The sequence below is a fragment of the Puma concolor genome, chromosome D1, assembly GCF_028749965.1.
Source record: "Puma concolor isolate L17-30 chromosome D1, mPumCon1.1.hap2, whole genome shotgun sequence".
NCBI lineage: Eukaryota > Metazoa > Chordata > Mammalia > Carnivora > Felidae > Puma > Puma concolor.
Window position 1 is genome coordinate 16,632,946 of NC_141676.1, and position 27,078 is coordinate 16,660,023.

Below are 27,078 nucleotides of genomic sequence, written 5' to 3' on the forward strand. Positions count from 1 at the left end.
TGGCTTTTCTGTTTCACTGAATGCCTAGAGTTTTCCTGTCCTTGCAATTTTCTTTTCTCTATATGTATTTTCTCTAGGCCTATACACATAAGTGACTTTATAACTTATAAGAGAAAAAAAAAAAAAAAGAAAGAAACCAAAAAGATAAAACTCTCTACAGGTATTTAAATTTTTTAAACCAGGAAATATTTTATTAATCTATGAAGAATGTTTTCAGGGTACCTCGGTAGTTCAGTCAGTGACGTGTCTGACTCTTGATTTCAGCTTAGGTCATCACCAACCATAAGATCTCATGAGATGGATCCCTACTTCAGGTTCCGTTCGCTGGGAGCACACAGCCTACTTGGGATTTTCTCTCTCCTTCTCTCTCTCTTCCCCTCCCCCGCTCACACGCTTGCATGATCGTGCTCCTTCTCTCCGTCTCAAAATAAACATTCAAAAAAGAGAGAGTGGTTTTCAATGGTCATTAAACTGAGGGTGAATACTTCAAAACAGCCTATACGTAAAACAGAGCAAACTATGATGGATAGAGGTTGTTCTCAACTAAAAACAAACGCATTTCAGCACAGTTGTAGGGTCTGATGAATCATGAGGAGGCCAGTGAGGAGTATGACTTTGTTTAGGGCAGTATGAATGTCCAGATGCTGAATGGGACAGGGAGTTAAGACACTTGAATATGCAACAGAGCCTGAAGAAGCACTTGCTCAGGGTTCAAACATTAGGTGGACAGGTGGAGAGTGAAACTTTTTTTAATCAACTTGGGACTTTGATTCTGTTTGTAGATTCATTATCAGCACTGCCACTTGCCACTGAATTAGTCTTCCTGAAAAAGTCACTATGGAGGGATCACCAACTTCTATTCACTAAAGCACTATATTTAAAATATGCTAAGCCTTTGAGGTATATCATTTAAACAGCAAACATCTAAAGGACTGAACAATGGACCAGGCTTTTCAAATATTTTATAGATTCATTGAATACTGGATAAATAAGATAAAATACATAAAATCCTTTGCAAAAGTCTAGGCATTGCTAGACACTGATATTATTATTCATTGGATACAAAATTATCTGTGATAAAACTATGCCCTTTTGACTAATTAATGGATGTGGTCAAGTAACCTTTTTCTCTCTCTCTCCATATATACATACATATACATATGTATATACACATATCTATACACTTCTCTCTCTATATACCATATACCTTTCAAGAACCAAAGTTAAACTTGACAGAAAGATGCTCAATTGCATAAAATAAATGCACACTAAATCCACCCTGGGACAATTTGCCACTTAACAGGTTGAAAACGTTCAAAAATTGTATACATTTTGTTGGAAAGACCATGGGAAAACAGGCATTATCTTATACTGCTGACAGCCTCTATGAAGGGCAATTTGGTACTATCTATCAATATGTAAAATGCATATACCCCCCCCCCCAAAATAAATAAAAAATAACATAAAATGTATATGCCTCTGATCCACCAATTCTACTTTGTGGAATTTATCTTTGCGGATATACTAGTAAAGGAACAAAATTGCAGGTTATTCAGTGGAGTATTTTTAGTGATAGCAAAAGGCTAAAAATAACTTGTCTACCAACAGAGAATTGGTTAAATTATTTAAATTACTATGTAGCTAAAAAAAATTTAATTAAAAAAAAATTTTAACGTTTATTCATTTTTGAAAGACAGAGACAGAGCATGAGTGGGGGAGGGACAGACAGAATCCAAAGCAGACCCTAGGCTCTGAGCTGTCAGCACAGAGCCTGACATGGGGCTCGAACTCACAGACCGAGATCATGACCTGAGTGAAGTTGGACGCTTAACTGACTGAGCCACTCAGGCACCCTCAAAAAAATTTTTTTTTAAGAAGGAAGCTTTTGGGGCACCTGGGTGGCTCAGTCAGTTAAGTGCCGGACTTCAGCTCAGGTCCTGATCTCACAGTTCATGAGTTCAAACCCCACATCAGGCTCTGTGCTGACAGCTTAGAACTTGGAGCCTGCTTTGGATTCTGTGTCTCCCTCTCTCTCTGCCCCTCCCCTTCTTGTGCTCTGTCTCTGTCTCTCAAAAATAAACACTAAAAAAAATTTTTAAAAAGAAGGAAGCTAAGACCGACATCTTACTCTAAGATCTATTAAATGAAAAAAAGCAGGCACTATATTCTCCCTTAGGTACATAATAAACTAATCTAGAAGGATACGTAGGAAGCCTGTAATAGTGGTTACTGCTATGTGCTAAGGGTGGAGGAACATTGGCATTAGGGGAAGGGAGGTGGGAGGAGACTTCACCATAAACTTCTTTATATTTTTAACCCAATTTCCGTATTACCAATCTAGAATTTTATTTTTTTTTTATTTTTTTTTAACGTTTATTTATTATTTTTGGGACAGAGAGAGACAGAGCAGGAACGGGGGAGAGGCAGAGAGAGAGGGAGACACAGAATCGGAAGCAGGCTCCAGGCTCTGAGCCATCAGCCCAGAGCCCGACGCGGGGCTCGAACTCACGGACCGCGAGATCGTGACCTGGCTGAAGTCGGACGCTTAACCGACTGCGCCACCCAGGCGCCCCACCAATCTAGAATTTTAAACCAGAACGTTTTTAATTTAAAAATTTTTATAATACATCTATATGGCTATTATTCAGTGATAAAAAAGAAATGAGCTATCGAGCCAGGAAAAGACATAGAGGGCCTGAAATGCATACTGCCAAGTGAAAGAAGCCAATCTGAAAAGGTTGCATACTATAGGACTCCAACTATATGACATTCTGTAAAGCTTCAGAGATAGAAAATAACATCAGTGGAGGCCATGGGTTGGGGGGGGGCAGGAGAAAGGATGAATAGGTAGAGCACAGAGCATGCTGAGGGCAGTGAAATTACTCTGCACCATACCGTAACAGCAGATACGTGACATACATTAGTCAAAACCCGCAAAACTATACAACACAAAGAATGAACCCTAATGTAGAGCATGGACTTTGGTTAGGTTCATCAATTATAACAAATGTACTCCACTAATGTCAGATATTAATAGGGGAAACCGAGTCAGGGGGAGAGAGTATATGGGAACCGCTCTGTGTATCTACTTAATTTTATGTAAACTTAGAACTGCTCTAAAAAATAAAGCCTATCATTTTAAGCATAAGCATATATAGATACATACATATACGCAAACATATATACATCCTCTTTTCATCCAGCAAAGGCCTCACACATCGAAGGTGCTCCATAAAGTACTACAGCTACTGCCTTAGTGGTCAAGAGCTCAAGCTCTGGAGTGGGCAAATGAGGCTCTGATTCTAGCTCTACCATTTTCTAACTGTGTGGCCTTATTTATCCAAGCTACCTCTTCAGCCTCAGTTTCTCCGTCTGCAAAATGGAAGAAAAACACCGTATTTCCTCCTAGGGCTGTTGTGAAGATTAAGTAAAAATGCATGTGAAATGCTTGATTAGCACAGTGCCTAACGTAAAAGAAATGCTCAAAAATGCCAGTGGCGGCTGTAACGGTAAAATGATTGTTCACAGAATGACTGATTTGGCACTTCAGGTTCCAAGGTTACTGCACCACCGGCATTATCTATAATATCCCCAAAGGGCCCCCAAATTCTCAACTCCAACCTATCCGCCTTTGAACACCATCCACACCGCCTGAGCCCCGGACACTTCAGACATGCTTTGACCCCCAGATGCTGTTTTCCCCGCAAGTCCAGGCCCTGGAACGCGCCCCCTCCCGGCCCCTCCCTACTCCACCCGGCCCGGGCCCCACTCAGGCCCCGCCCCGCCTCCTCCCCCGACCCTGGCCTAATTGTCTGCACTTCTTTCCTTCTGCGAAGCTGAAGGTAGCTCCTACCCAGATACTCGTAGTCCGGTAGGGCTAGGCGCTCTGGACTCAGCATCCTTTGACCACGGTAGCTTCCAAAGCTCTAGCTCTCCGGCTTCCGGAACCCAGGTCGCCGGCTCTCTCCGTTGCCATGGCAACCACGCGGCGGGAGGAGGCGGGAGGTGGAAAGGGTGTCTCGCCAACAGTCTCCGTATCGCAACCCCAAGCTGGCCACACCGGTTCCGGGAGCAGTCGCTTCACGGCGGTCGAGTTTTCTTAGGACTCCCATTCTTGAGGAGCTGGTTTTAGAGGAATTTGAGGTGGAGAGTCCCTTGAATCTGTCACATTTCCCGGTGTCGAAAAATTATTGCCAGCCCTCCGCGTCCGCGATTTCTGAATTTCATAACTGCTATTTCTGCTTTATACAGCTGTTATCCTAACTTGCAGTAATAGCTCCCACCCCTAAATTCCCATAAACACTTAATGCCCCATGACCTATGTTTATCTCTTTATTATTTGCTGCCTTAAATTGCTACCAAGTGCTTTCACAGGCGTATATTTTGGCTGCTCCTTGAGGTCAGGAATGTGTCTTTTCAGCCTATGTCCAGGCTGGACACGCAGAAGGTGCTTATTAAATCCTCCAGTTCATTAATATTTCCTCTCAAAACCCTATTTATCTTTAGTCCCAATTTCTACTCCTATCCCTTACTATTTGATACCCTTCCCAAGTGTCTTTCTTTTTTCCTACCAAGACATTTCACTTCTTGAGGGGATGGGGTGCACAAACAAGGACACCACCAGATTTCCCCCCCCCTTTATATGCCTAATTGATGACTTCTCTTTTAAGAAAGGAAAGCATTCATTGGTGTTGAACGTCCCAGATATCCAGATATTTCTTTTTGCTCCTCTCCACTCCAGCAACAGGTTAGTGGTCTGTGGTTCCTGTCACAGTTGAAACCTGGTAGGAAAAGCCACTGTATCCTCACTTTTTAAGTTAGTTCCCACAATGTGAGATTTTTGTGAAAAACAAAAAAAAAAGAATAAGAAAGAAGTGAATGAAAGAAGGAAGAAAAAGATATGGAAGGCAGGTAGGAAAGAAGAAAGAAAAATCATGCTATGGGAGGAATATCCATGAAGCCAGTGGACCACCTACACTGGGAGGAAAGGGAAAGAGGACCTTCTTCTCTTTGTGTCCGCGGTCTATTCTTAGCCTTCTCCAGCAGGAGCTTCAAACCTCCTAATTCTCCCTTTCCCTTAAAATTGTATATGTGTCTTATTTCTAGGCTCCTGTGAGTCACTCTGAGTTTGGATGTGGTAAGGATCAGAGCCAAACTAGGACCTGCATTTATGATCTCGAGGTAATGAATTTACTAATTTGGTATTTAATGTCAGGTCCTGCAAATTTGATAAAAAATATTTGCTTTCTTCCTCGATGCTTGCCTCTTGCCCCTCCCCCCCCGCCCAGTGCAGCTTGAGGGTATAGAAGTTTCATAACTTTCACACCTGTGACTTATTACTATGCTATTAATAAAGTAATAGGATAGTAATTATTAAGGTTTACAATTTTATTTCCAAGCAACCCGAAGCTATTTGCAGATCATTCATTTGTCCTCATAAAAACTTCCTAAGGTACTTCTCCCTTTTTTTTAGCAGAGAAACTGAGGAACATGGCAGGCAAATGACTTATCAAGCATCATCCAGCCAGTCGGTGAGAGAGCTAGAACTGGATCACAGCTATCCCAACCTCCAAGCTAGTGGTCTGACCACTAAACCACACAGCCTCTTTTTTTAGGGTTTGTTGGCTTGGTTTTTTATTTATTTATTTTTCCTTTTGCTCTGCCCTGCCAGTAACTGGAAGCTCCCAGATAAAAGAAGAGAATTTCAAGTCCAGGCTGAACATTTGACATCCTCTTATTTGTGGAGCGTTATCCTGGGACTTGGAGGGTGCTGCTGTTGGGATCTGTGTGGTGGAGCTGGGAACCAGCCCCAAGAATATAGCTTTGTTTGGGCATTAACCCATTTGCGGTTATAATAATGATAAGTTTCAGCACCAGTGGCGCCCGACTGTTAATGACTCAAAGAAAGCTAAATAAGAACAAGATGTCATCTCTGGAGCAATTAGTAGCTTTTTCCTACAGCTCCATCCCTTCCATAAAAATCCTAAGGACCCTTATATTTAAAGTCAGTCTTCTACTCTTAATGTCTTGAACAGTCTATTGAGGAAGAAAAGGGTAGGAGGTTGCTAGACTAAGGCTTCAAGAAAATTTGAGGTTGCACAGAAATAACAGGTAGCCTTACTGGTGTTGGAATTACTGACTGTTTTATTTTTCTTCTTTATACTTTTATATATTCTCAAAATTTTCTATGATAGGTATGTATTATAACTTGAAAACAAACAATAAATGACTTGAAAATCTTCAAAATATTTTTAAAGCAGAAGTGATGACCTTCCAGATAGTATTTGTTTTTCCCAAGAAGGAACAGCTACTTTTAGACTTCTCTTCTACCATAGAGTACATGATAACAGATTTTGGCCACACTTCAGTAGCAGAGGACATTTTTTAGTGAAATAAACACAACATGGGTCTTAAGAAGAGTGGAAATACGCAAGACTTGTTAAAAGCAGATGTAATTCTGTGACCTTGTTGAATGTTAAGGAAAGAAAAAAAAATGTCAACTTTCAATTTGGATGGGTTTTCAGATTCTTAAATTATCATAACATACTTCTGAAAAGGTTACCTAAACAAATAATCATCCCGGTAAACAACCAACTCAGAAGACAACTCCACAATCCTGAGTGTAAGCAAGCGATATGAAATTGATCAAAGCATAGGGAAGGTACCAGATGTTAAAGTCATTCCTACAGCATAAGGAACAGAAACATCAAGGTCAAAGCAATCAGAAAAACACCTACAAGAGATGATATGTGGAGACATTAGTTTATCAGATTATAATTCCTAATTATAAGGAGAAAATTAATAGACATCTCTGGCCCTGCAGAGGACCTATGACGAGACTGACACGGAAGAAATTTCTCCCTTAAATTGAGAACTACAGGAAAGCAAACATGAATGTACTAAATAGTTTTAAACTTCAAGGAAACAATAAGGAAAGAAAAAATGCAGGCTGAATTATTGCTACAAAATAGGTTCAAGAAACTAGGACAAGCTTTTATCGACTCATCAAGCAGAAAAGATGCTAAAGGCAAAGTAGCTACTAAGAAATGCAGGTCATGAAATTCATGCTGAGCTCTTCTTAAAAGACTTATCTTCCGTAAAAGCAAAGCAGAAACTAAGTGTGATGCCACTGTGTGGGATTAACATGTTCAAATTAAAAAATGCTATTTACAGACAAGTCATTTTGAACTGCTACAGGTCAACAACCCAGAGATTTGGGAGAATTTGCAGAGAAAAGAAAAAGAAACATTCACAAACTCTTAGTTAAAAATAACTAATGCATTACAAGCAAGTGGTTATGAGGACATGGCTTAAATTGAACCGGAGCTCAAAGGTGATTACAGACTTGAACCTTCTTGTTATATTATATTTTCAAATGCTGTAAAAAGAGTTGGGAATTATACTTTCATACAGTTTGAAAGGGAAAGAGATTTTCTGATCTTTCTTGGTAGCTCACAAAACTTAGCTGTGCCTTCCTCTGTCCTCGAGTATGCACTTGATAAGCATTTATGTCATTAAAAAAATTCTTTGAACTGTCCTACTAGATTGTGAGTTCCTTGAAGGCAAGAGACAATGTTCACTCATTTTTAAGTTTCTAGGACATGCATAGTGCCTGACAGAATAAATACCTGTTAAGTAGACTTCCCCCCCCCCCAGATTAAAAGCCTAGAAAATTAAATCTATCCAATCCATAGGATTTATGGTTTCCTCATAGGAATCAATTCATGAAATAAATTCATTAAACAAAAAGGCCAGCAAAATGCAAGGCGTTGTTGAGAAGGGCATTAAAAATCAAATCGAGGGGCACCTGGCTGGCTCAGTTAGAAGAGTGCAGTGATCTCAGGGTTGTGAGTTTGAACCCCAGGTTGGGTGTAGAGATTACTTAAATAAACTTTTAAAAAATCAAACAGGGGCACCTGGGTAGCTCATTAATCAACCAACTCTTGATTTTGGCTAAGGTAATGATCTCAGTTTGTGAGTTTGAGCCAGTCTTCGGGCTCCGTGCTAACAGTGCCTGTTTGGGATTCTCTCTTCCTCTCCTCTCTTTCTCTGCCCTTCCCCCGATAGCTCTCTTTCTCTCAAAATAAATAAGTAAACTTAAAAAAAAAATCAAACTGGGGCGCCTGGGTGGCTCAGTCAGTTAAGCATCCGACTCCGGCTCCAGTCATGAGTTCGAGCCCCACATCAGGCTCTGTGCTGACAGCCCAGAGCCTGGAGCCTGCTTTGGATTCTGTGTCTCCCTCTCTCTCTGCCCATCCCCTTCTCATGCTCTGTCTCTCAAAAAATAAATAAACATTAAAAATTTTTTAAAAAGCAAACAGAGCATTGGCATATCCTTCAGATACCTAAATATTGTGTGTGAGAGATCACTGCATGTTAAGAAATGCCCAGAAAACAAAACAAAACAAAAAAACAGCAAACAAAAGGCATATTGAACAATGCCGCATGTGGACAAGCTAAGAGAATTCATTCAGGATGAGAGGGAATATACTAGGAATAACTAAATAAACTTAGGATATGAATTGTAAGTTCCCAAACTTTAGAATCTTAGGACAAAAAGCTACAGTCTCTGCATTTATTTTTCCTCCAATTCATCCCTAGATTGTTACAAGAGTTTATTGTTCTAAAACTCAAATCTGACCAAGTTACTTCCATACTTTTTTTTTTTTTAATTTTTTTTCAACGTTTATTTATTTTTGGGACAGAGAGAGACAGAGCATGAACAGGGGAGGGGCAGAGAGAGAGGGAGACACAGAATCGAAAACAGGCTCCAGGCTCTGAGCCATCAGCCCAGAACCCAACGCGGGGCTCGAACTCACGGACCGCGAGATCGTGACCTGGCTGAAGTCGGACGCTTAACCGACTGCGCCACCCAGGCGCCCCTACTTCGATGCTTTAAAAGCGTTGCTGGGTGCCCGGGTGGTTCACTCAGTTAAATGTCCAAACTCAGCTCAGGTCATGATCTCACAGTTCAGACTCTCACAGTTCAGTTTTCATGAGTTTGAGCCCCTGTATCAGACTCTGCTGTGAGTGCAGATCCCACTTTGGATCCTCTGTCCCCCTCTCTCTCTGCCCCTCCCCCACTTGCACAGGCGCACGCGCTCTCTCTTTCTCTCAAAAATAAACAAAACTAAAAATAAATAAATAAATAAGTTGCTGACTCACCATGACTAGGATGGAGCAAATTCCTAAACGTGCGGACAATATATATCCCTTCACAGTCTGGTCCCAACCTATTTTTCCAGCCAGCTTGCCATTTACTCTTCGCTACATATGTAATACTCCAGCCATACTTTCCTACTCACTCTTCCCAAGCATACTGGCTCTTTCCCACTCCCTTGCTTTGGTGTAAGTTTTTCTTTCTACCTAGAATGTACCTCTCCCACATTTTCTGCCTAGTAAACTTTTGTACATCCTATAAGATAAAGGCCAATGCCATCACCTCGGGAAACCTTATCTAACCTCCTAAATAAAATAGGGTAAAGGCAGGGAGGGAGAACAAGGCAACTTTAGGGTGATAAGATGAGGTTTCTCTGAGGCTGGTATGCTGTGCTGAGATCTGCCATGGGAGGGCTTGGGGAAACAGTAGAGGAGGTAGCTCATGCAAAAACTCGAAGAAATGATAGCATGTTGCAGAGCTGAAGGAAAGCCAGTGTGACTAAAGCAAAATGAATAAGGGGAGAAGTGGTCAAAGTAGGAGGCAGAAGCCAGATCATGAAGGACCTTGAAAGCCACATGAGAAGTATGGATATTATTCCAAGTGCAATAGGAAACCATCAGAAGGTTTTAAGCCCAGTAATGACATTACCTGATTTATGTTTTTTAAGAAGTCACTCTGGTTTCTGTAATGTAGGGAATGAATTATAAAGGGCAAGTGAAAACGGAGAGGCCATTTGCATAGATGCTTGATATATGTTTGTTAATTAAATGAGTTTTTATTCATTGATCCATCTGTGTATCCACCATTCTAAATTTATCTTTGCTGCTGAAATAAACAAGACGGGCAGAAGTATTTGCTGCAAAGGCTCTACTTATATATGCCAAATACGTGAATATCAAGCTTTCAGGAGATTAAAAAAAAAAATGTGCTTAGAATGTCTCACTTTTCAGGGTGGGCCCCATGTTAGGCCAGGGAACTGAATCAGCCATTGTCCCCCAGCCCCTGATGTGAGTACCACCACTGAGCTAGATCATGAAAAGTACTGGCGCCAGAAATGGTGGCGTGAAGGTTTGTGATTAAAGAAAGCACAGAAATGCCAATCAGACCCTTTCCTTATACTTTCATTTCTTCTCCCTTTCTCCAGTAGTAGCCCCCTGAACTTAGATAAAAGCACCCTTTGCTAAAAGTTAATGATACTTTCTCATAAATACTCGGGACTCTTCCCTGGCTCAGGGCCTTTGCAAATGCTGCTCCTTCTGCCTACAACAAAGCTCTCCCCATCCACTCCCAGCCTGAAGACTCTTACTCGGCTTGAGTGTCAGGGCCTCTAACAGGCCTTCCTTGCATCCCCAATTCTAAATCAAGTCTCTCCTTTCATAGAACTCGGTACTTGTCCTTGAATGTCCTTATCACTTACAGCTTTAAAGTCATTTGTGGGATCATTCTTTCAATGCCTCTGCATTGTGTCCCCTCCCAATGCCAGCCATCAGTCTATAAGTTCTAGGGACCCCATGTATCTATTTACCACTGCCTCTACATTTCCTGGAACATAATATGCCCTTAATAAATACTTACTAAGTGAGCAAATACCGGAAATAAGCCTCTCCAGGCAGAAGAAGCAGGTGTAGGACCCCTTAAGCTCCTTTAGCTGTGCTTTTGTTTTGTTTTTCCTTCTACAGTTTTAAGAACCGTTTCCCCCCATTCACACTGCCTTGACAAAAAGGTGATTCTGGAGAAGAGATGGAGAAGTTCGTTGCAGACTCGTGTTCTTAATCTTTCAAAGCAGGGTCTTTCAACATCAGCAATATTAAAATTTGGGGCTGGATAATTCTTTGTCATATAATTCTTTGTGGGGAGGGATGTCGTGATCATTGGAGGATGTTTAGCAGTATCCTTGGAGTCTACCCAGTATTTGCCAGTGGCACTCACGCCCCAAAGTGTCTCCTGGGATCGCCCCGTGGCTGGAAAATCACTCCTGATTGAGAACAACTGTTTTCAAGTGTAAAACTTAAGGCCTGTTACTCTTTCAGATGAATTATGTCTAGAAATGCAGGTTGTTGAGCGATGCCTAGGTTATAAGAGAATTCTACCAACCCAGTTGGATCAAAATAGTGCCCATTTCTATCTGGTTTCTGTAGCACTCCCTGTGTTTCCTTTGTAAAGGCCATTAGTGATGGTCTAATTCAGGGCAATATTCTGATTTTGGAAATTCAGTTCCCTGGTGTGTCCTAGAAGGATGAAGGAAGAAGGTGGTGTTTCTGAGGAAACTAATGCCTCTGAGACCCCTCTGGAATTGGCAGTCCCCTACAACTTTGCTAGGGGCATGTCCCAAAGGACAATAAAAAGGAGACAAACAGCCCATTCTGGCATCCTTTTCAGGATCTCTCACTCCAAACAAGAAAGTCTGAGAGGCCTGGTAAAAATAAATATAGCTTAGCACTCCTGGCATAGGAGCAGTTTCTGACAGCCAAGACTTAACTCACTCTAGGGGGTGACCCAGGCAGGGACTATGCACGAAGTTCATTCGTTTCTACCCATTGATATTCCCAGTGACTCACAGCAGCCAGGGATGGCTCTGTGCACCAGAACCACACTGAACCATGGAGGAGGGGGACTTGGGATGCACACACAAAATTCAGTCTCTTGAGCCTGAGTCAGACAGGGACAGCCAGCCTCCCCCTTCCTCCTCAATCCCAGAAAAACAACATAAATCATGCCTTCTGGAAAGAAACCTATCCTTCGCATACAGATGTTTATAAATTCTTAATCCCCTGACATTGAAAGTATGGTGACTGCCTGTCCTGGATTTTTTGGGACAAATGTATTCATTATACCACATGTCCTTAGTTTTCCTGTGGAAAAAAAATATGGTCTCCAGAATCATAAGATCTTTCTCAACAGGTCGAAAAGCATATAAACAGCATATATTGAAACCCTGAGACAAACCAAGGTCGCATCACAAACATTGTGAGGGTGGGGGAATGTGTGTTGAAAATCAGGCTCTACTTTTCACCTTTTTTCTCCTTGGATTTTAGGCTGAGGTGCCATAGGTCATAAAGGTGGACTGTCTTTCCCAGCAGGAAGATCACAGAAACCTGACCTGACTCGACTGCCGCCTTCAGTCAGCGCGAAGAACTACACACAGAGAAAATGCCTCAATATCAGTTACCATGGTGATGCTAGTTCAACCACATTTCATCTGCGTAAAAATTTCAGGCAGAACAGTATACAGAAGTACTGGCTAAAGGACTTAACACTTTACTTTTTGTTGTTGTTGCTGTTGCTGTTGCAAAGTTAACGTTAGCTTTGGTAAAGGATGATAATTTGAAGTGAAATCCTTTGAAAAATTGAAAACAAGCAAGGATGAAATGTCAAACTTATCCATTGGAGCAACCTCCTAATAGCCACTTTTGCACTATACCAAATTACTTTCCCCTCAGCTAACATTGGGCATTTGGGGCTTCCTGATTCTATTTACTAGTAAGAGGAAAGTGGTTTAATGAGATCGCAGAAGATCCAAAGCCAGGAAATGTTGACATATCAGCTTGGAGGGAAAATTGATATATAGGACCCCAAGGAAGTTAGGGGCTTGGACAAAAGTAACAAGACGAGATTCAACCAAGAAACAAAACTAACCCATGTTATTAATCTGCTCTGGGGAGAGGATAGAGCCTGAAGCTAAGACAAGAGAGTTTATAACTTTCTATAATAACCCAAAAGTTAAATACAGCTGGTAAGCCCTACAGACAGAAGCCTGGAGGAGGCTGAGGTCTTTGTGAAAGTGCAACTACAAGTAAAGACTTACTTCCTTACCCCCTTCCTTCCTTGCCAGGATCAGAAAGTCAAAGAAGGTGAAGAGGCTAACACCGCTGATTTACAAAGACAGCGAGGAGGAACTATGTCTAGGCCAATTCTGGACGTCTGAGCTGGGGCGACAGGACCCAGACAACCACCTCAGGAAATGAGTAAATGAAAAGGGGGAGTCGTGGAATTATTTAGCCCTAGCACAACGCTGCCTAGACCGGGGTGGGGGTGGAGCAAGAAGAAAATCTCAGAAAAGGAATTTTGACAGTGAGAATGCTAGTTAAGATACAGCACTCCAGGCCCCCTGATGTCCCTTGTTTGATGTTAATAAAGACCTAGAGGATTATGCATTAGCAAGCCTTGCGTATTCTGAGACATCAATAAAGTCTGGGCTTGGGGCTGGTAGGGGGGCAGGGGTCACGTCCAGGAGACTTGGGTCAGCCCGGGTGCTCCTCTCTGGCACAGAGTAGAGTGAGAGGGATCGAGAGTTGCCGCTGGGATAGTTTTTTTTTTTTTAAATTAGGGACATTTGAGCAGTAGTAATGGGGACACGGAGGGGGGCTCTCTCGAGGACTAGGAATGTGGGGGCGGCCTGAAGAGGAGCGAGGCCAGCGCAGGAGGCGCTAGCGGGTGGGGGCCCGGGGAATCTAGGGGGGGGCGGTGGAGCGGGTGGGGGGGGGGACGGGGGCCGAGGGCGGGAAGGGGCCGGCCCGGCGCTGGGGGCGGGACCAGGCGCGGTGGCTGTGGCGGGGGCTGCGGCGCGGGGGGCGGGGCGGCCAGGCCCGGGACACCCCCTCCCGGTCCCCTGGCGGGGCGGCTTCGGCTCCGGCAGCACTGGAGGCAGCAGCGGCCGGAGGGCGACTTGCGGGGCGCGCCCGCCGCCGCGGACCGGGACGCTTTCCCTTCGGGACCCTGCGCCGACTCTCTCCTCCGCGCGGTCCCGCGGGAGCCGGCGGGACCCCCGGCCGGCAGGGAGCGCCGGCGGCGGCCGCGGCACCATGAGGCGGCCGTGGGGCGCGCTGCTGCTTGGCGCCCTGCTCTGCGCACACGGTAAGCGGCGCCGCGGAGCCCGCGCCGCCCGGCCCGCCGGGAAAGTTTGTCCGTGGGTCTGGCCGCTGCAGGACTCACCTCCCGAGAGCGGGGCGGCGCGCGGGCTGGGGCCTCAGACCCCGCGCCCTCACTCCACGCAGTAACCCTGAGCGTGCTTCCCGGGGAGGGAAGCAGGAGCTCCCCCAGCCCTTCCAGCGGGAGAGGGTCGGCCGTGGAGGAACTCCCCGGCTCGGATCTGGGCCGGGCTCAGGGAAGATCCGAGGCGCCCGCCGTCTTCCCTCGCCGCTGTTTGAAGGAAGAGCTGGGGGCTGCTTCCCTTTCAGGTTAAGACACGGTCTCTGGGTCCTTGGTGCGAATGAATGTGTGCGAAGAAAGGGAGGCGGGGAAGGATGGTTGCTAAACCATAAATTGTAAAAATCCCTCCTTGCAGGGGCCGGGGGTCTCGGGCGGATTGCGGAGCGGGGCTCCAGTGGAATGCTTAGGCTCTGGGGAGTCCTCTGTTCGGAGAACAGTTCCTCGGACTCCAGACCTTGCTCCCACCGAGGGTCTTCGGGTACTGCTTGCTCGCAGCATCTCCCCTTAGTGGTGTTTTGGGTTCCCTCTCCTGGCTGCGACCAATCAGCTTCCTGCCCTGGATCCTTCCCGGTGGGGGAGAGGGGGAGGAAACCGGGCTGGAAAAGGGGCAGAGGAGGGACACGGGGAAGAAACTGCTGGAAGGCTCCCGCAGGTCCGTCCTGGCCGGGGTGGGGGGGCGGGGGGGCGGGTATCACCGAACATCACAAGGCAGCCCCCGGGTCCGCGCGGCGACCCTCGGGGGAGCTGGACGGATAGCAGCAGAAGTGCTGCTTCATCTGCTCCTTATTAATAACTTGTTTGGTGCCCGTGCGCAACTGTTGTGTGTGATTAGGGCTCCACTGGAATCTGTTTCTCCGCAGCCTCCGAAGCACCATGGGTGTACCCCTTGATTTAGCAGCTGCCTCTAGTTTGTGCCCAAAGATCAAAGAACTTTGATCTTTGAACCCCAACCCTATTCAACCGGGGGGGGGGGGGGGCGGAATCCGAATCTTCTCAGTCTCGCAGCCCGGATGAGGGGGTGGGCTCGGATTGGAGGGGTCTCTAGACCCTGGCCTTGCTTGCACCGATTCTTTTCTTTAACGTACGGGAGCTCGTGTGGAAACAGTGCAGATTTCGGAACTTCCCTGGCATGGCGTGGAGATGCCTGGGCACTCGTTTTAAAGATTGGTTTACCTCCCAAATCCAAAACAGAGTTCTCGTGTCTGTTATTTAAACTACCCGTAGGTTTTAAACGACTTTTTCCATGCCCTCTCTAACGCCCACTGAGCTCTTTCTCTCCGCTCTCGGCTCTTCCTCTCCGCGTAGTAGCCTGGCGGAGCCACGTTCCTGCTCGCGCTGTGCTCTCCCCCTCCCGGGCTCTCTCCTAGAAGGTTATTTGTAGCCTCTTTGGCGTGTCGGGACAGCGGCCCTACTGGGGTAGGAATGTAGCTGCTCTTCCCACCACATGGGCCCCTTAAAGGGACAGCTATGCTTTTTGGGGGGTTTCCCCCTTCGGGCTGCGAGAGAAGGGGATGGAACTTTCCTCTCGGCCCCCTGGAGGAAGTTTTGAAAAAGATCAAGGGAAATGGCAATGCACTGGGAAAAAAGGAAAAAAAAAAAAAAAAAGTCTAAAACGGATACCAACAAAACCAGAGAGGAGATTGTCGCCTTCTGCCCTAGGGAAAGGGGAGCTGGAAGGTTCTGGGCTGAGACTGGCCAAGAGGATTTTATTGCTCCAGAGCTGTCAAAACTGCATATGCTACATCTGCACTGACAATGGGGGTGGAAAATTGAGTGTATTTAATGCTTAACAGAAAAAGGCCGAGAGGGTACTTCATAACTCTTTTGGGTTCTTTTTAAGGACAAAAATTTAACAGAAACTTCTGAGCGCGGGAGACTTTCTGTGCACATGCACAAGGACACTCAGTGATGTGAAGATCTAAACTTCCCCTAGGCTAACACTTAACCATCCTTGGAGGTGAAGGGGGGAGGTAGGAGAGAGAGGATAGATTCGTGGTTCATCAGTGAGACTGAGCAGTTGCTCAACCAGAAATATCACCAAGAGAGTCCCTAACACAATGTTTAGGGGCTCAGGGAGAAGACCGTGTTTTATAGTAGGTCAATGACCACAACTAGGAGTGGATTCAAGACACTAAGGTTTAAGGCGCTTATTTGGATGCTGCGAGTCCTGTGGGCTTTTCCTAGAGCGTATGTCTTTGGCCTGAGCTAAACAGGTTGGGGTTGACACTCCAACTTTATAGATTTTAGAAGGAAATTTGATTGCTGGTGATAGCCCTGGGTATCTTTCTCCTGACGGTTGAGGTGAGGCCTCAGGCAGTCTACCACCGTTGGAAGACTGGAAACCATGTTTCCTATGGAGGTCTCTTCCACGTAAGCAAAAAACTGAAAATTCTGCCCAGGGGCTTAGGTAGATAGAAGACTCTTTCTGAGGTTGAGTGCAAAGGAGGAGAGCTGAGACTGGTCTCCCTTCCATCTATCTGTTGTCCTGGTGCTTGGTTGACCTTGTCCCTCGTCTCATTGGACTTGTGAAAGATGCTTGGCTTGTCACTGATTTTGGATTTCCTCTTCTGTCCCCTGTTGAATATCGGATGACATCTTTGGGACTGGCACATAGTATTAAGAATGACAGGTGCAAGGGAACCAGTCTGGCTGTGTCTGATACAGAACACGTTGGGCATGTCCATCGTCTGGGCCAGCAAAGAACACAGAAGGTCACAGAGGACAGGGTATTTGATAGGTCTTTGCTGACTCTACTGATTGCTAATCTTGATCCCTAAGAAGAAGAAAAGTGGGAAGGATTGGCTATGTTGTTTCTTCTTGGAAGAGACGAGCAATACGAGGGGCTTCTTGAATAGGGAATTTTGGGAACTATGTGAAGAAAAAGACTTGTCTTTTTGAATGATTAGGCACAACTCATAATTGTGACACAGTTCCATGCCCTTGGTGACTAGGTCTGTTAGCCTATTCCAGCCACAATCTCTAACTTCCTTGATGAATCCTAGCCACAAGTTTTGCCACAGTTGCCTAGGTGTGGGGCATCTGGGCCCCAGACTGTGTCTGGATTACCATCTCATCTTCAGCATCGGAAGCTCTTCTCCCCTTCTCAGTGTGGTGGGATTCAGTGTCCCAGGAAAGACTTCCTGCTGACTAGTTGGCTGGCAGAGCCCAGGTTTAGCCCTATAAATAGCTCTGATGAATGTCTGTAGTTGCCACCCTCCATCCAGCCTAGAGCTGACAGGGTCAGGTTCTTTCTCTGAAATACACTCAGGAGCATCTCCTAAACTGGGTTCTGCACTCATTCATTTGTTCATTCATTCAGCAAACACACATTTCCCAAGCACTATTCTTAATCACCACATATATAGTTCAGTGACGAAGAAGTACAGGCACCAGGCACACCTAGGTTTAAATCTGGGCTTCGACACTTCTTGGTGACCCTGTGCAAAACACTTAATCTCCCCGAACTTCAGGGTTCTTACCTGTAAATGGGGCGGGGGGGGGGGCAGAACTGGAGTAGTAATACATTTTCATGTGAGACTATTATAAAAATTAAATGAGATAATAGTATATTCAAACCACTCAGCACAGACTGCTCTGTTCTACAGGCTTGGATAAAACGTTAGCTGTTTGTTAGCAAGTCTGCATAAGTAGATTAGAGATGGTTCTTCCATCTAGACTATGGGAGACAGGTAAATCATTACACTAACTACAGTGCCGTGTGCTGAAATGGAATGAAGTTTAGCTCTTCATTTCAGCTGGTTTTTTGCTTTTCTCTTTTAAAGATCTTGCTCCTTCTTCCCACTACCCCCCCCCCTTGAAAACCTAATGAAATCTAAGCATAGTTCCCTCCTGCCACACATCCAGAAAAGAGATCTGTTAAGCTACATCATGAGTCCAAGGAGCCCACTCCACCTTAGTTCTCCTGGGAGAAGTCCTAGGAGATGGGGTTTTCCTCTGGGAGCTTCCTTGTTAAAAGCTCTGTGGTCAGGGATGTGGCCAGGCACCTCACTCTAAGGTTGCCATGACCTGGGGCGAGAGGTGCTGGCTGAGGTCTCTTGTAGCTGGAACAGTTTAGAATTCCAGGCTCTCCCTCCCACTGGCCTGGGAAAGGAGTCAGGCCCCAGAGCTCATAAGGTAGTAATTGCCCCAATTTGGGGGCTGGGCTGTTGCAGAGCCGCCTTCCTTCATGACTACCGTCTTCAATCAGGAATCCTGTCAGTGTGCAGGGATAATTGATGTGGGTCTCAAGCCCATGAGTCGCCCCCAGCCCCCAGCTCCTCCACCCCAATGTTTGACCCCTGTTGTCTCTTTGTTTCTTCCTTTTAAGTTGGTGCCAGTGATGTCATGTTTTTGGGGGCTGCGGAAAGTTGACCGTAACCAAGAGCAGCCGTTACGAAGAGCTGATTCACTGGCCTTCCTGGCAGTCGTTTGACTCCATTTTCTGCTCTGTATTTTTGATTTAGCAAGAAAGAAACATCTTCGGTGCCCTTGGGCACCTCTTACACCCTTTCGAGAGGACTTCGTTCTTTCACTGCACTTAGGCATTCCCATCGCTGAGTGGATGGACTGTAGGCGTCCCTCACACTCATTCCCTTGCGCATTTGGGTCGGAGTGAGGCAGGGAAAGGCCCCGCCTGAGACCCAGCTGGGGAAAGCCTCACTGGGATTTGCTGCAAGCCCTGACTTGGCCTACAGGAGTTCCCCCCCTCACCTCTGTGCGGAGCCAAGGATCTGAGCTCCGAGCAAAGCCGGAAACAAAAGACTGGGAGCAAACCTCCCATCTGGCTGGGAGGCAGCGACACAAAGGTGCTGCTGCATAATTTATCACCAGAGGTTTTTCTGGGGCCGGGAAGCTCCCGGGCTCTAGACAGAGCCTTTTTGGAGGAGAGGGACCCTCCCTCCCCCTGTCTTGGTGTCGTGTTGTGTCCTGTCGGGCAGGTAAGGAGTAGGATACTGGGAGAGACACCTGATTAGCACATGAAATAAAGCTTGGAAATTGTGCCTCTCCAGGCTCAGCAGCTCCATTTCCTGCCAGGACTGCAGGGCGGGGGTGGAGAAAGCTTTCCAAATGTTCCCTTAGTTGGCCCCAGCCTTGGGAGCCCGACTGCCACCACCTTTTGGGTATGGATGAGGACAAGAGATAGTTTCTGTGTTGGGTCGACTAGAGCCTTCTGGAAACCAGATACAGATGCCAGGTTATAATATCCATAAGCCTAGCAAATAAGAAAGGGGAGGTCCTTTTTCCTCTTTCCACTCCCCCTAACCTCCCACACACCAGGCCTTTTAAACAAGACATTTCAACCATAGGCTCAGAGAGGCAGTCAAATGTATCTGCCAGTCAAATGTAACCTCAGAGAGGTTCCAAAATGTATCTCCCCCAAATAAGAATTTGTGTTCTTCAGGGAATAATTGCTGGTAACCACAGTTTTACATGTAAAATCCAGTTTTACATCACAAACTGGGACATGTGGTCTAAATACTACAAAGGTACTTTGGGGGGTAGTTTAACATCTTAAAAGCTTTTGCTATATCCCTGGCACTGTGGTGTTGACCTCGTCTTATCACATTTACCCCTCACAGTGTCCTTATGAGGTAGGTCCTGATAGGTTCCTGTCTTACAGAAAGGAAACTAAGGCTCAGAGCAGTTTATATCACACAGCTAGTGGGTAACTGACCCAGGATTTGAACCCAGAGCCTAAGCTGTTAAGCTTCTAACCCATACTGCCCCTTAGTATGGAATATTTTCTATCCAAGCTATTAAAAAAGATCTGGGTTGAGACTATCTATATTTCATCTCAGATTGACTTTTCTGTTTTCAGTCTTCATCTTCTCATGTAATCTTAATGCACAAAGAATTACTTTTCTGTGCTTTGATAGAGGGAGGCTTTAAAAAGCTCCCAGGAGGGGAGATGAGGTTTGTTGCCCCTGTGAAGCCATGTGTTCTTGTGTGGGCCTTGTGTTTTGAGAGGTAGAGGAAAGCAATATGTTGAGCAGCCCCCTCACAGAGCACAGCCACATTTTGAATTTGTGAGATCTGTTGACTGAGCTGCTGGGCAGGGTAAGTAGACTTTTGAGGACCTGGATGGAAACAGCCTGGTATCATAGCTACTTTACAGGGTTGAGAGAAAGGAGACATCTAGATGAAGATTACGGGATTACCAATGAAAACAACAACAGTAATAGCTGCTTACTGTGTACTTCATGTGTATTATTTCATTTAAATCTCCCAGGAACCAGCTACTATTGGTACTGTTACTACCCCCATGTTACAGTAGAGGAAGCCAATCCATTTCTGAATTGCTCTGTGATTTAGGTTCTGCGTGCTCTTTTCTATACTTGCCTCCTAGGAATCGGTTGATGATAAACGGGGCAAGGGTAGAGGATACTGTATGCCTCAAGCTCCTCCAGAGAAGCGCAATAATAATGCAGGACTCTTGCCACAGTACTCTTGTCCACCTCTTCCCGTGGCCATTCACACCTCTAGCTTAACCTTTGGGGCTGGCCCTGTAGCTTGGCCCACAGTAGGGCTTTAAGACATCTCAAGCCCTGAAACAGCAGGGCTTAATCATGGGGTGGCTGCATGAGACAGTTCTGGGTGGGTCAAATTCTATCAGAGTAATAGCAAGAGCTATGGTTTACTGAGAGCTGAGTACGTGCCAGGCATTATGCTAAGTGCTTTTTATGAATTAACTAATTCTTATAACGTCCATGTGAGATGGGGGCTATTCTTATCCTGATTTTCCTGGTGAGAAAGGTATAAAGAGATTTGAATAATATGCCCCACGTCAGACAGCCAGGAACTAGCTTAGTTTTTGTTCCCATGCTCTTAACGCTATGTTCTCTGCCTCATAACTTTGGAGGCTGACCATTAAGAACTTCTTTTCCATCGTTAGGAGTGGCAAGAGAGGGCTGAACTTGATGGGACCAGTAATCATGTGTCTGACGCCCACTAGGAGAAGACTTCACTTGGTAGATTTTCAAACTAGATGAGGTTGGCTGGCCTCTAGGGATTTAGGGGCAGAACTAAGTAGAATCCTAACATGTCAGTATCACTGCTTGACGATACAACCAGTGAAAGGAACTCTTGTTGGAGAAGGGAGTGAACTTGACCTGGATAGGACTAGGATGCCACCTTAAAAAGAAGATTCCTATTTTCTTCAGTAAAGATTAGTTAGAAAATAACTATTTTATTTTTGGTATTCTGGGCCTCTCTTTTCCTTTGACTCCAATCTCTCACAAGAATCTAGCTGAACATGTCATTCATTCATTCTACAAATTTGTATTGATCAACTACTACATACCAAGCATTGAACTATGCATGGTGAATACAAACACAAAACTCCATATTATACAGTTCCAACTGCTAGGAGACTGAAGAGCACCTGGTCCGTTAAGCAAACAATGATGCCACAGTGAGCTAAACGCTACCAAAAGAGGAGGCACAAAGGGCCTCTGGAGCACAGACCAGGGGCTTTCAATTCATCTGGGGCCGCATGGGTCCAGGTGGGGCAGCATCAGGATAGGGTTCACTTCCTGGCCTCCTTCTACCAACCATTTACCTTCTTTGGTGTTGGTTCTGATGTTTTCTGCATAAGCCCTGCCCTTTGAAACAGGGGCTGTTTTATAGGCACCCAGAGTTCTCCCGGTTCCAGGTATCTCGTGGATGAGGTGAGATTTCCAAGTGGCCCCTTGCTGTGACTCCTTTTAGTGATGCCATTTTTGTCTTGCTACATGGGCATCCCTTTCAGTTAGAGACACTGACCACTGCCCAAGGAGCTGAAATCAGTGGATTGGTCCCTTGATTGGCCTGGATGTGTAGTTCAGGGTCATTTCAAATAACTTATCTTCATTAAATAAGGTTTATGTCCTCACCATTGCCACCAGTGGACACGAGGAGAGAGGAGAGCTTTGGTGTGTTACAAGAAGAACCCTTCTCTGCTATGAATGATGGTTCTTCCCTTTCTGTTGTAATCTCTCCCCCACTGGTAACTGTCCTATCCCAGCACTCACAGGATACTCCTTCGGCCTTCTCATGTCTGGTTCAACTTGAAAAAGCTGCTCTGTAGCTGTCTATAGTCACTGTACACTTTGGGCCTCTAAGTGACAGGTGTGGTCCCCCTTCAGTTGAGTGTTCTATGGGATGGTGGAGAGCTGTGCCTCTCTAACCTTAGTATGCATCGGTGTCATCTGGGAAGCTTGTTGAAAGTCTGGATTCTGAGGTCACATTAAAAGAATACTGGTCTAGGGGCGCCTGGGTGGCGCAGTCGGTTAAGCGTCCGACTTCAGCCAGGTCACGATCTCGCGGTCCGTGAGTTCGAGCCCCGCGTCAGGCTCTGGGCTGATGGCTCAGAGCCTGGAGCCTGTTTCCGATTCTGTGTCTCCCTCTCTCTCTGCCCCTTCCCCGTTCATGCTCTGTCTCTCTCTGTCCCAAAAATAAATAAACGTTGAAAAAAAAAATTTATAAAAAGAATACTGGTCTAAGGGTAAGAATGGGGCCGCCATCCTGGCTGTTCTACTTACCCCATGACCTTGGCCAAAGCAGATGACCTCACCTCTTAAGTGGGGCCTGCAGTAACTACTTAAGGTTATTGTAATGATTAAGGGTGAATGCAAGTGAGTATGCAAAAGTAGCTTGCAAACTCTACAGAATAACTGCAAAATACAATTCTTTGTGGTCAGAAGCTCTGTTCCTTTCTGGACCAGCACCACACTGAGGCACTGGTTCAAAGGGCTAGGGCTCCAGACTGTCCCTGTTTCACCACTTCACCTTAGGGCAAGAGACATTGATCTTTAGCTGGAGCAGTAACCAGAAGGAAACATCACTGCTTTGAGATCCATAAACTCACTGTATATCTGCTAATCGAGATTGTGTGAAGGAGAGGGATCCAGACGCCCCAGTGTTATAAATTCCCCTTTTTGACCTCAGGGTTTTGGAAATTCTCATATAGCGATACCACTTATTGGGAGGCAGGGTAATGAAGTGATTAAGAGCAGAGGCCCTGGGATCAATCTGCCTGGGTGTGAATGCTGGCATCAACCCATAGTACCGGTGTGACCTAATGGCAGACTTCTCTGTGTCACCTCCCAGGGTCGTTGAGAGCATTCAATGATGTAGCATATGAAAAGCAGCGGGAAAAGTATTTGAAGAGCACCTCGTAAACACATACTCAGTAAATGATGCTTGTACTATTATGAAGCTTTTGTCATGTACAAGTCCTGTGCTAATAAGCAGTTTACATGGATTCCCATTTTATGGATGAGGAAACTAAGGCTCAGAGACCTTAAGCAACTTACTCAAAGTTGTAGAGTTGCGGTAGAAAACAGGATTTGAACTCTAGTCTCTCTGACTCCAGAATCTGTGCTCTTTACTACAATGATACACTGTACCTGGTATACCAAATGGATGCTTCCCTTCTTTCCTTCATAAGAAAACAATGAGTAGTTGGTAAGGTGACTGAGGCAAGGGAGGTGAGGTGTCATAATGGGATTTTGGTTAACCTCCCAGGAAGACCCTTTGAGCACATTCACATGTATCCCAAAAGCTGGACGACTCGCCTATCAAGGGGAGGGAACACTTGGGGAAAGATCTTTTCACTGTTGAGTAAAGGCTGAAGGCTGAGGGAGTGTGGCTGTAAACAGCTTTCAAGGCCAGAAGCATAGCTGAGTACTCTAACTTAACACTTTCCAAAGTGAAGCCTGCCTATGCCATCACCCCCCCCCCCCCATTTGTTTCCTTTCTTCATTCATCATTCTTTTTTTAGAAAAAGGTTAAAAGCTGTCCTTTCTGCTCACAGCCAGGACTTGACTGAAAAGGCAGAATTCCACCTCCGGGGATCCCGAGGGGCAGTGGTTCTCTAGAAGAGCTGGCTTTCTGGAGTGTGATGTGTCTGTTTACCGGACGAAAGCTCAAGCCAAGGGTTTGCCTGACCTTCACGTGCTGACGTTCAGATGTTGCTCTGACATGCAGGAAGTCCTGGCTCTTCAGCTGCCTGCAACTAACTTGATGCCCACCCGATGGAATGCTTTGTTCCTGAAGTCTGCTGGGAGAAAGCAGGACTTCTTTTATCACTCTGCCAAAAGCGGGGGTGGGGCCCTAAAAAAAGTCGACCTGGGACTGAAGGCTACTCTACCTTCAGTATTCTTTTTGACGTGCACACAACACCAGGATAGTGCTATTCTTTTAAAAAAAAATTTTTTTTTTAATGTTTATTTATTCTTGAGAGACAGAGTGTGAGCAGGGGGAGGGCAGAGAGAGAGACACAGAATCTGAAGCAGGCTCCAGGCTCTGAGCTGTTGGCACAGAACCCGACACAGGGCTCAAACCCACAAGCTGCGAGGAGATCATGACCTGACGGAAGTCGGCTGCTTAACCGACTGAGCCACCCAGGTGGCCCTGGAAACTGCTATTCTTGATCTCCTAATCCCGGTGCTCAGGTTTTTAAAATCAAGGCCTTTGGAAAAAACTAGTCCCTGCATCTCCCACACCCTACACCCCCAGCCTGCATTTATTGAGCATCTTTGGTGTGCCAGGGCACGAGGGTAGCTTCGTCCACATTTATCGTCTGGTCCAGTCCTTGTGGCCTTTCACAAATGAGGAAACGGAGGCTCGGGGAGCTAAGTGACCTGTACAGGGTCACGCAGCCGGTGGGTGGAACCCGGTCTGTCTGCTCCAGGTCCAGGGCTTTCTCCTCTCCCCCTCCCCCCAGGCCCCTTCATCCTCTCTGTTGTCCTCACCCCCTTGCCCTGAACTCCACGTGGGGCGGCTCTGCTCCCTGCTGTGTCCTTAACTTCCATTGACATTCAGGGCTGGAGAATGTCTTTGTTGCGGGAGCCTGCCCTGTACGTTGTAGGCTGTCTAGCAGCATCCCTGGCTTCTACCCACTAGATGCCAGAAGCATCACCAGTCACGACAACCAAAAATGTCTCCACACATTGCCAAATACCACCACCACCACCCCCGCCCCCGGAGGAAAGACTGTCCCTGGTTGAGAACCACTGAGTCAGTCTTATCCTTCCTCTTCACCACCCCTCCCTGCACAGGGGATCTACATGTTGGGAGGCCCACTGAATGGAGTCCTTTGGAATACCTAGTCTTTGCGGTTTCATCCAGCCAGAGTTCCTGAGAGTGGTGCCTATAGCTGTGATGAGCTGGTCACACTCCAAAAGTTGCTCAGGGTCTGAGTGAAAAAAGCCCCTTCCTTTATCGGTGCTTTCAGAATAGGCCCAAGAGGCTGGGGCTGGGACTGGGGTAGCCGGGTCGTCAGTGCTTCCCTGGAGAAGGATCCTCTGTTCTGCACTTGCAGGGAGACCTGGACAGATAGGAACCCTGGGCTTGGAGTAAAGCCTTCCTGTGAAGAGATGCTGCACCTCTCAGACAGATTCCTTCGTTTTCCACAGGAAATCTGGCATCTTTTCTAGGGAAGCCAATTCCCTTAGCTTGCGGTGGGGGACAGAGGGATCTCATTTGAGAATCTGGTGAAATCTGTGGTCCTACATTTTGCCTATAGTTTCAACAGCTCACTGGTCCCAAATGCCAGCCATCTACCCACCCAACCATCCATCCATCCATCCATCCATCCATCCATCCATCCATCCATCTGCAGGTTAGGAACCCATGCCTTATACTCACACTTACCCTTGGAGATTGAAGTGGAGAGGGAGGGCTCCAGGGCTCTCTCCTTGCTTTGGGGAGTGGGGGGGTGGATGACAGTACACCCTTTCATTCTGGGCCCTAAATCCTTCCCTGTTCCCGCACAGCCTGAGGGCAGGGCCCAGCTAAGGGGAGGAAGGGGAGAAGAAAGCAAGGGGGAGAGATGAGCAATGAGCAGTGGCCCCCTTCTTTCCCAGCTGCAGCAGCCCAGCGGGTTAGATGAATGTGGGGAGGGGGGAAGAGTGACCCTGGCAGAACCCTTTGTTCCAGCTGAGGCTGGAGCAGGGGCACTGAGCCATTCACACGCCATCCCAGGGCATCCTGCTGGGCACGCTGGGGAGGGGGCACAGCAGCCGGTCATGGGACTTGGCCAGGCAGATAGCTCGATGCTCAATAGGGAAGGCCAGCTGCGTGCTGCTGAGGATGGGGGAGGGGCTGCTTCTGCCATCCTTCCTCTAGGCTGTAGCCTGTCCCACAGATGGGAAGGCTCTGACTGCTCCCCTCCCCCTGGAGCCCCACTTCTTCTGGTCACCCTCCTTAAAGGTGAGTTCTGACCTGGAGACTCACAACAGCCTGTGTTGCTTCCTGTTCCCCTGTGTGGGTTCCCTATTCCAAAAGGGGCTCCGGCATTTTAATTCCACTATTTCTTGCCCTGCCTGGCTAACAGCCAAGGGCCTGGTCCTGGCCAGATGCAAAAGCGTCCATATCTCAACCTAGCTTTGGAGGGAAGGGTCTCAAGGTCTCACAGCATCACCCTTTCTGTCCCCTGCTCCTTTTCCCCAAAGGCACCAACTCCCTGAGTGGCATCATTCATCTCTTGTCTCTTGGGGGTACTGGGCAAAAAGCCCTATCATAGAGACTCGTTATGAACTCGTTATGGACTCGTTATGGACTCGTTATGAACCTAGGGTCACAGGTTGTCTTCTTGACCATTAGTGTCTTGGAGGAGGGGGAAGGCATGATTGTATGGTCTGCATATCCCTGTGGTATCCCTTGGCTCTCTTGGTAACATTGCCCCGAGATGGGGCTCCCCTACTCTCTAGAATGGGCTGTGGTTAGGCAGGAGCTGAGCCCTCATTGGTTTCTCTCCCCTCTGCACAGGGCTAGCCAGCAGCCCCGAGTGTGCTTGTGGTCGGAGCCACTTCACATGTGCGGTGAGTGCCCTCGGCGAGTGTACCTGCATCCCCGCCCAGTGGCAGTGTGATGGAGACAACGACTGTGGGGACCACAGCGATGAGGATGGATGTAGTAAGCACCTCCCATCCCAGCCAGGGAGTGGTGGGAAGTAGTAGAAGAGGGGAGGGACCTGGGGATGAGTGTCTGATGAATGTTCTGTACAC

The 27,078-nt window shown here is 46.5% G+C and overlaps 2 protein-coding genes across 4 annotated transcripts in view; one reads left to right on the forward strand and one right to left on the reverse strand.

Moving 5' to 3' along the window:
- The window catches only part of CSTPP1 (centriolar satellite-associated tubulin polyglutamylase complex regulator 1), a 202,245-nt gene extending 198,239 nt beyond the window's left edge, over positions 1 to 4,006 (reverse strand). For all 3 annotated transcript variants that reach the window (XM_086677525.1, XM_086677524.1, XM_086677526.1), the window contains exon 1: positions 3,854 to 4,006. In XM_086677525.1, the coding sequence (XP_086533651.1) occupies positions 3,854 to 3,899 (46 nt within the window). In that variant the 5' untranslated portion in view covers positions 3,900 to 4,006. The remainder of the gene's footprint in view (positions 1 to 3,853) is intronic.
- A 9,750-nt stretch (positions 4,007 to 13,756) lies between these two features.
- LRP4 (LDL receptor related protein 4) overlaps positions 13,757 to 27,078 on the forward strand; it is a 49,991-nt gene continuing 36,669 nt past the window's right edge. Inside the window, exons 1-2 of the mRNA XM_086677530.1 lie at positions 13,757 to 14,014; positions 26,840 to 26,986. Of these exons, the coding sequence (XP_086533656.1) occupies positions 13,963 to 14,014; positions 26,840 to 26,986 (199 nt within the window). The 5' untranslated portion in view covers positions 13,757 to 13,962. The remainder of the gene's footprint in view (positions 14,015 to 26,839; positions 26,987 to 27,078) is intronic.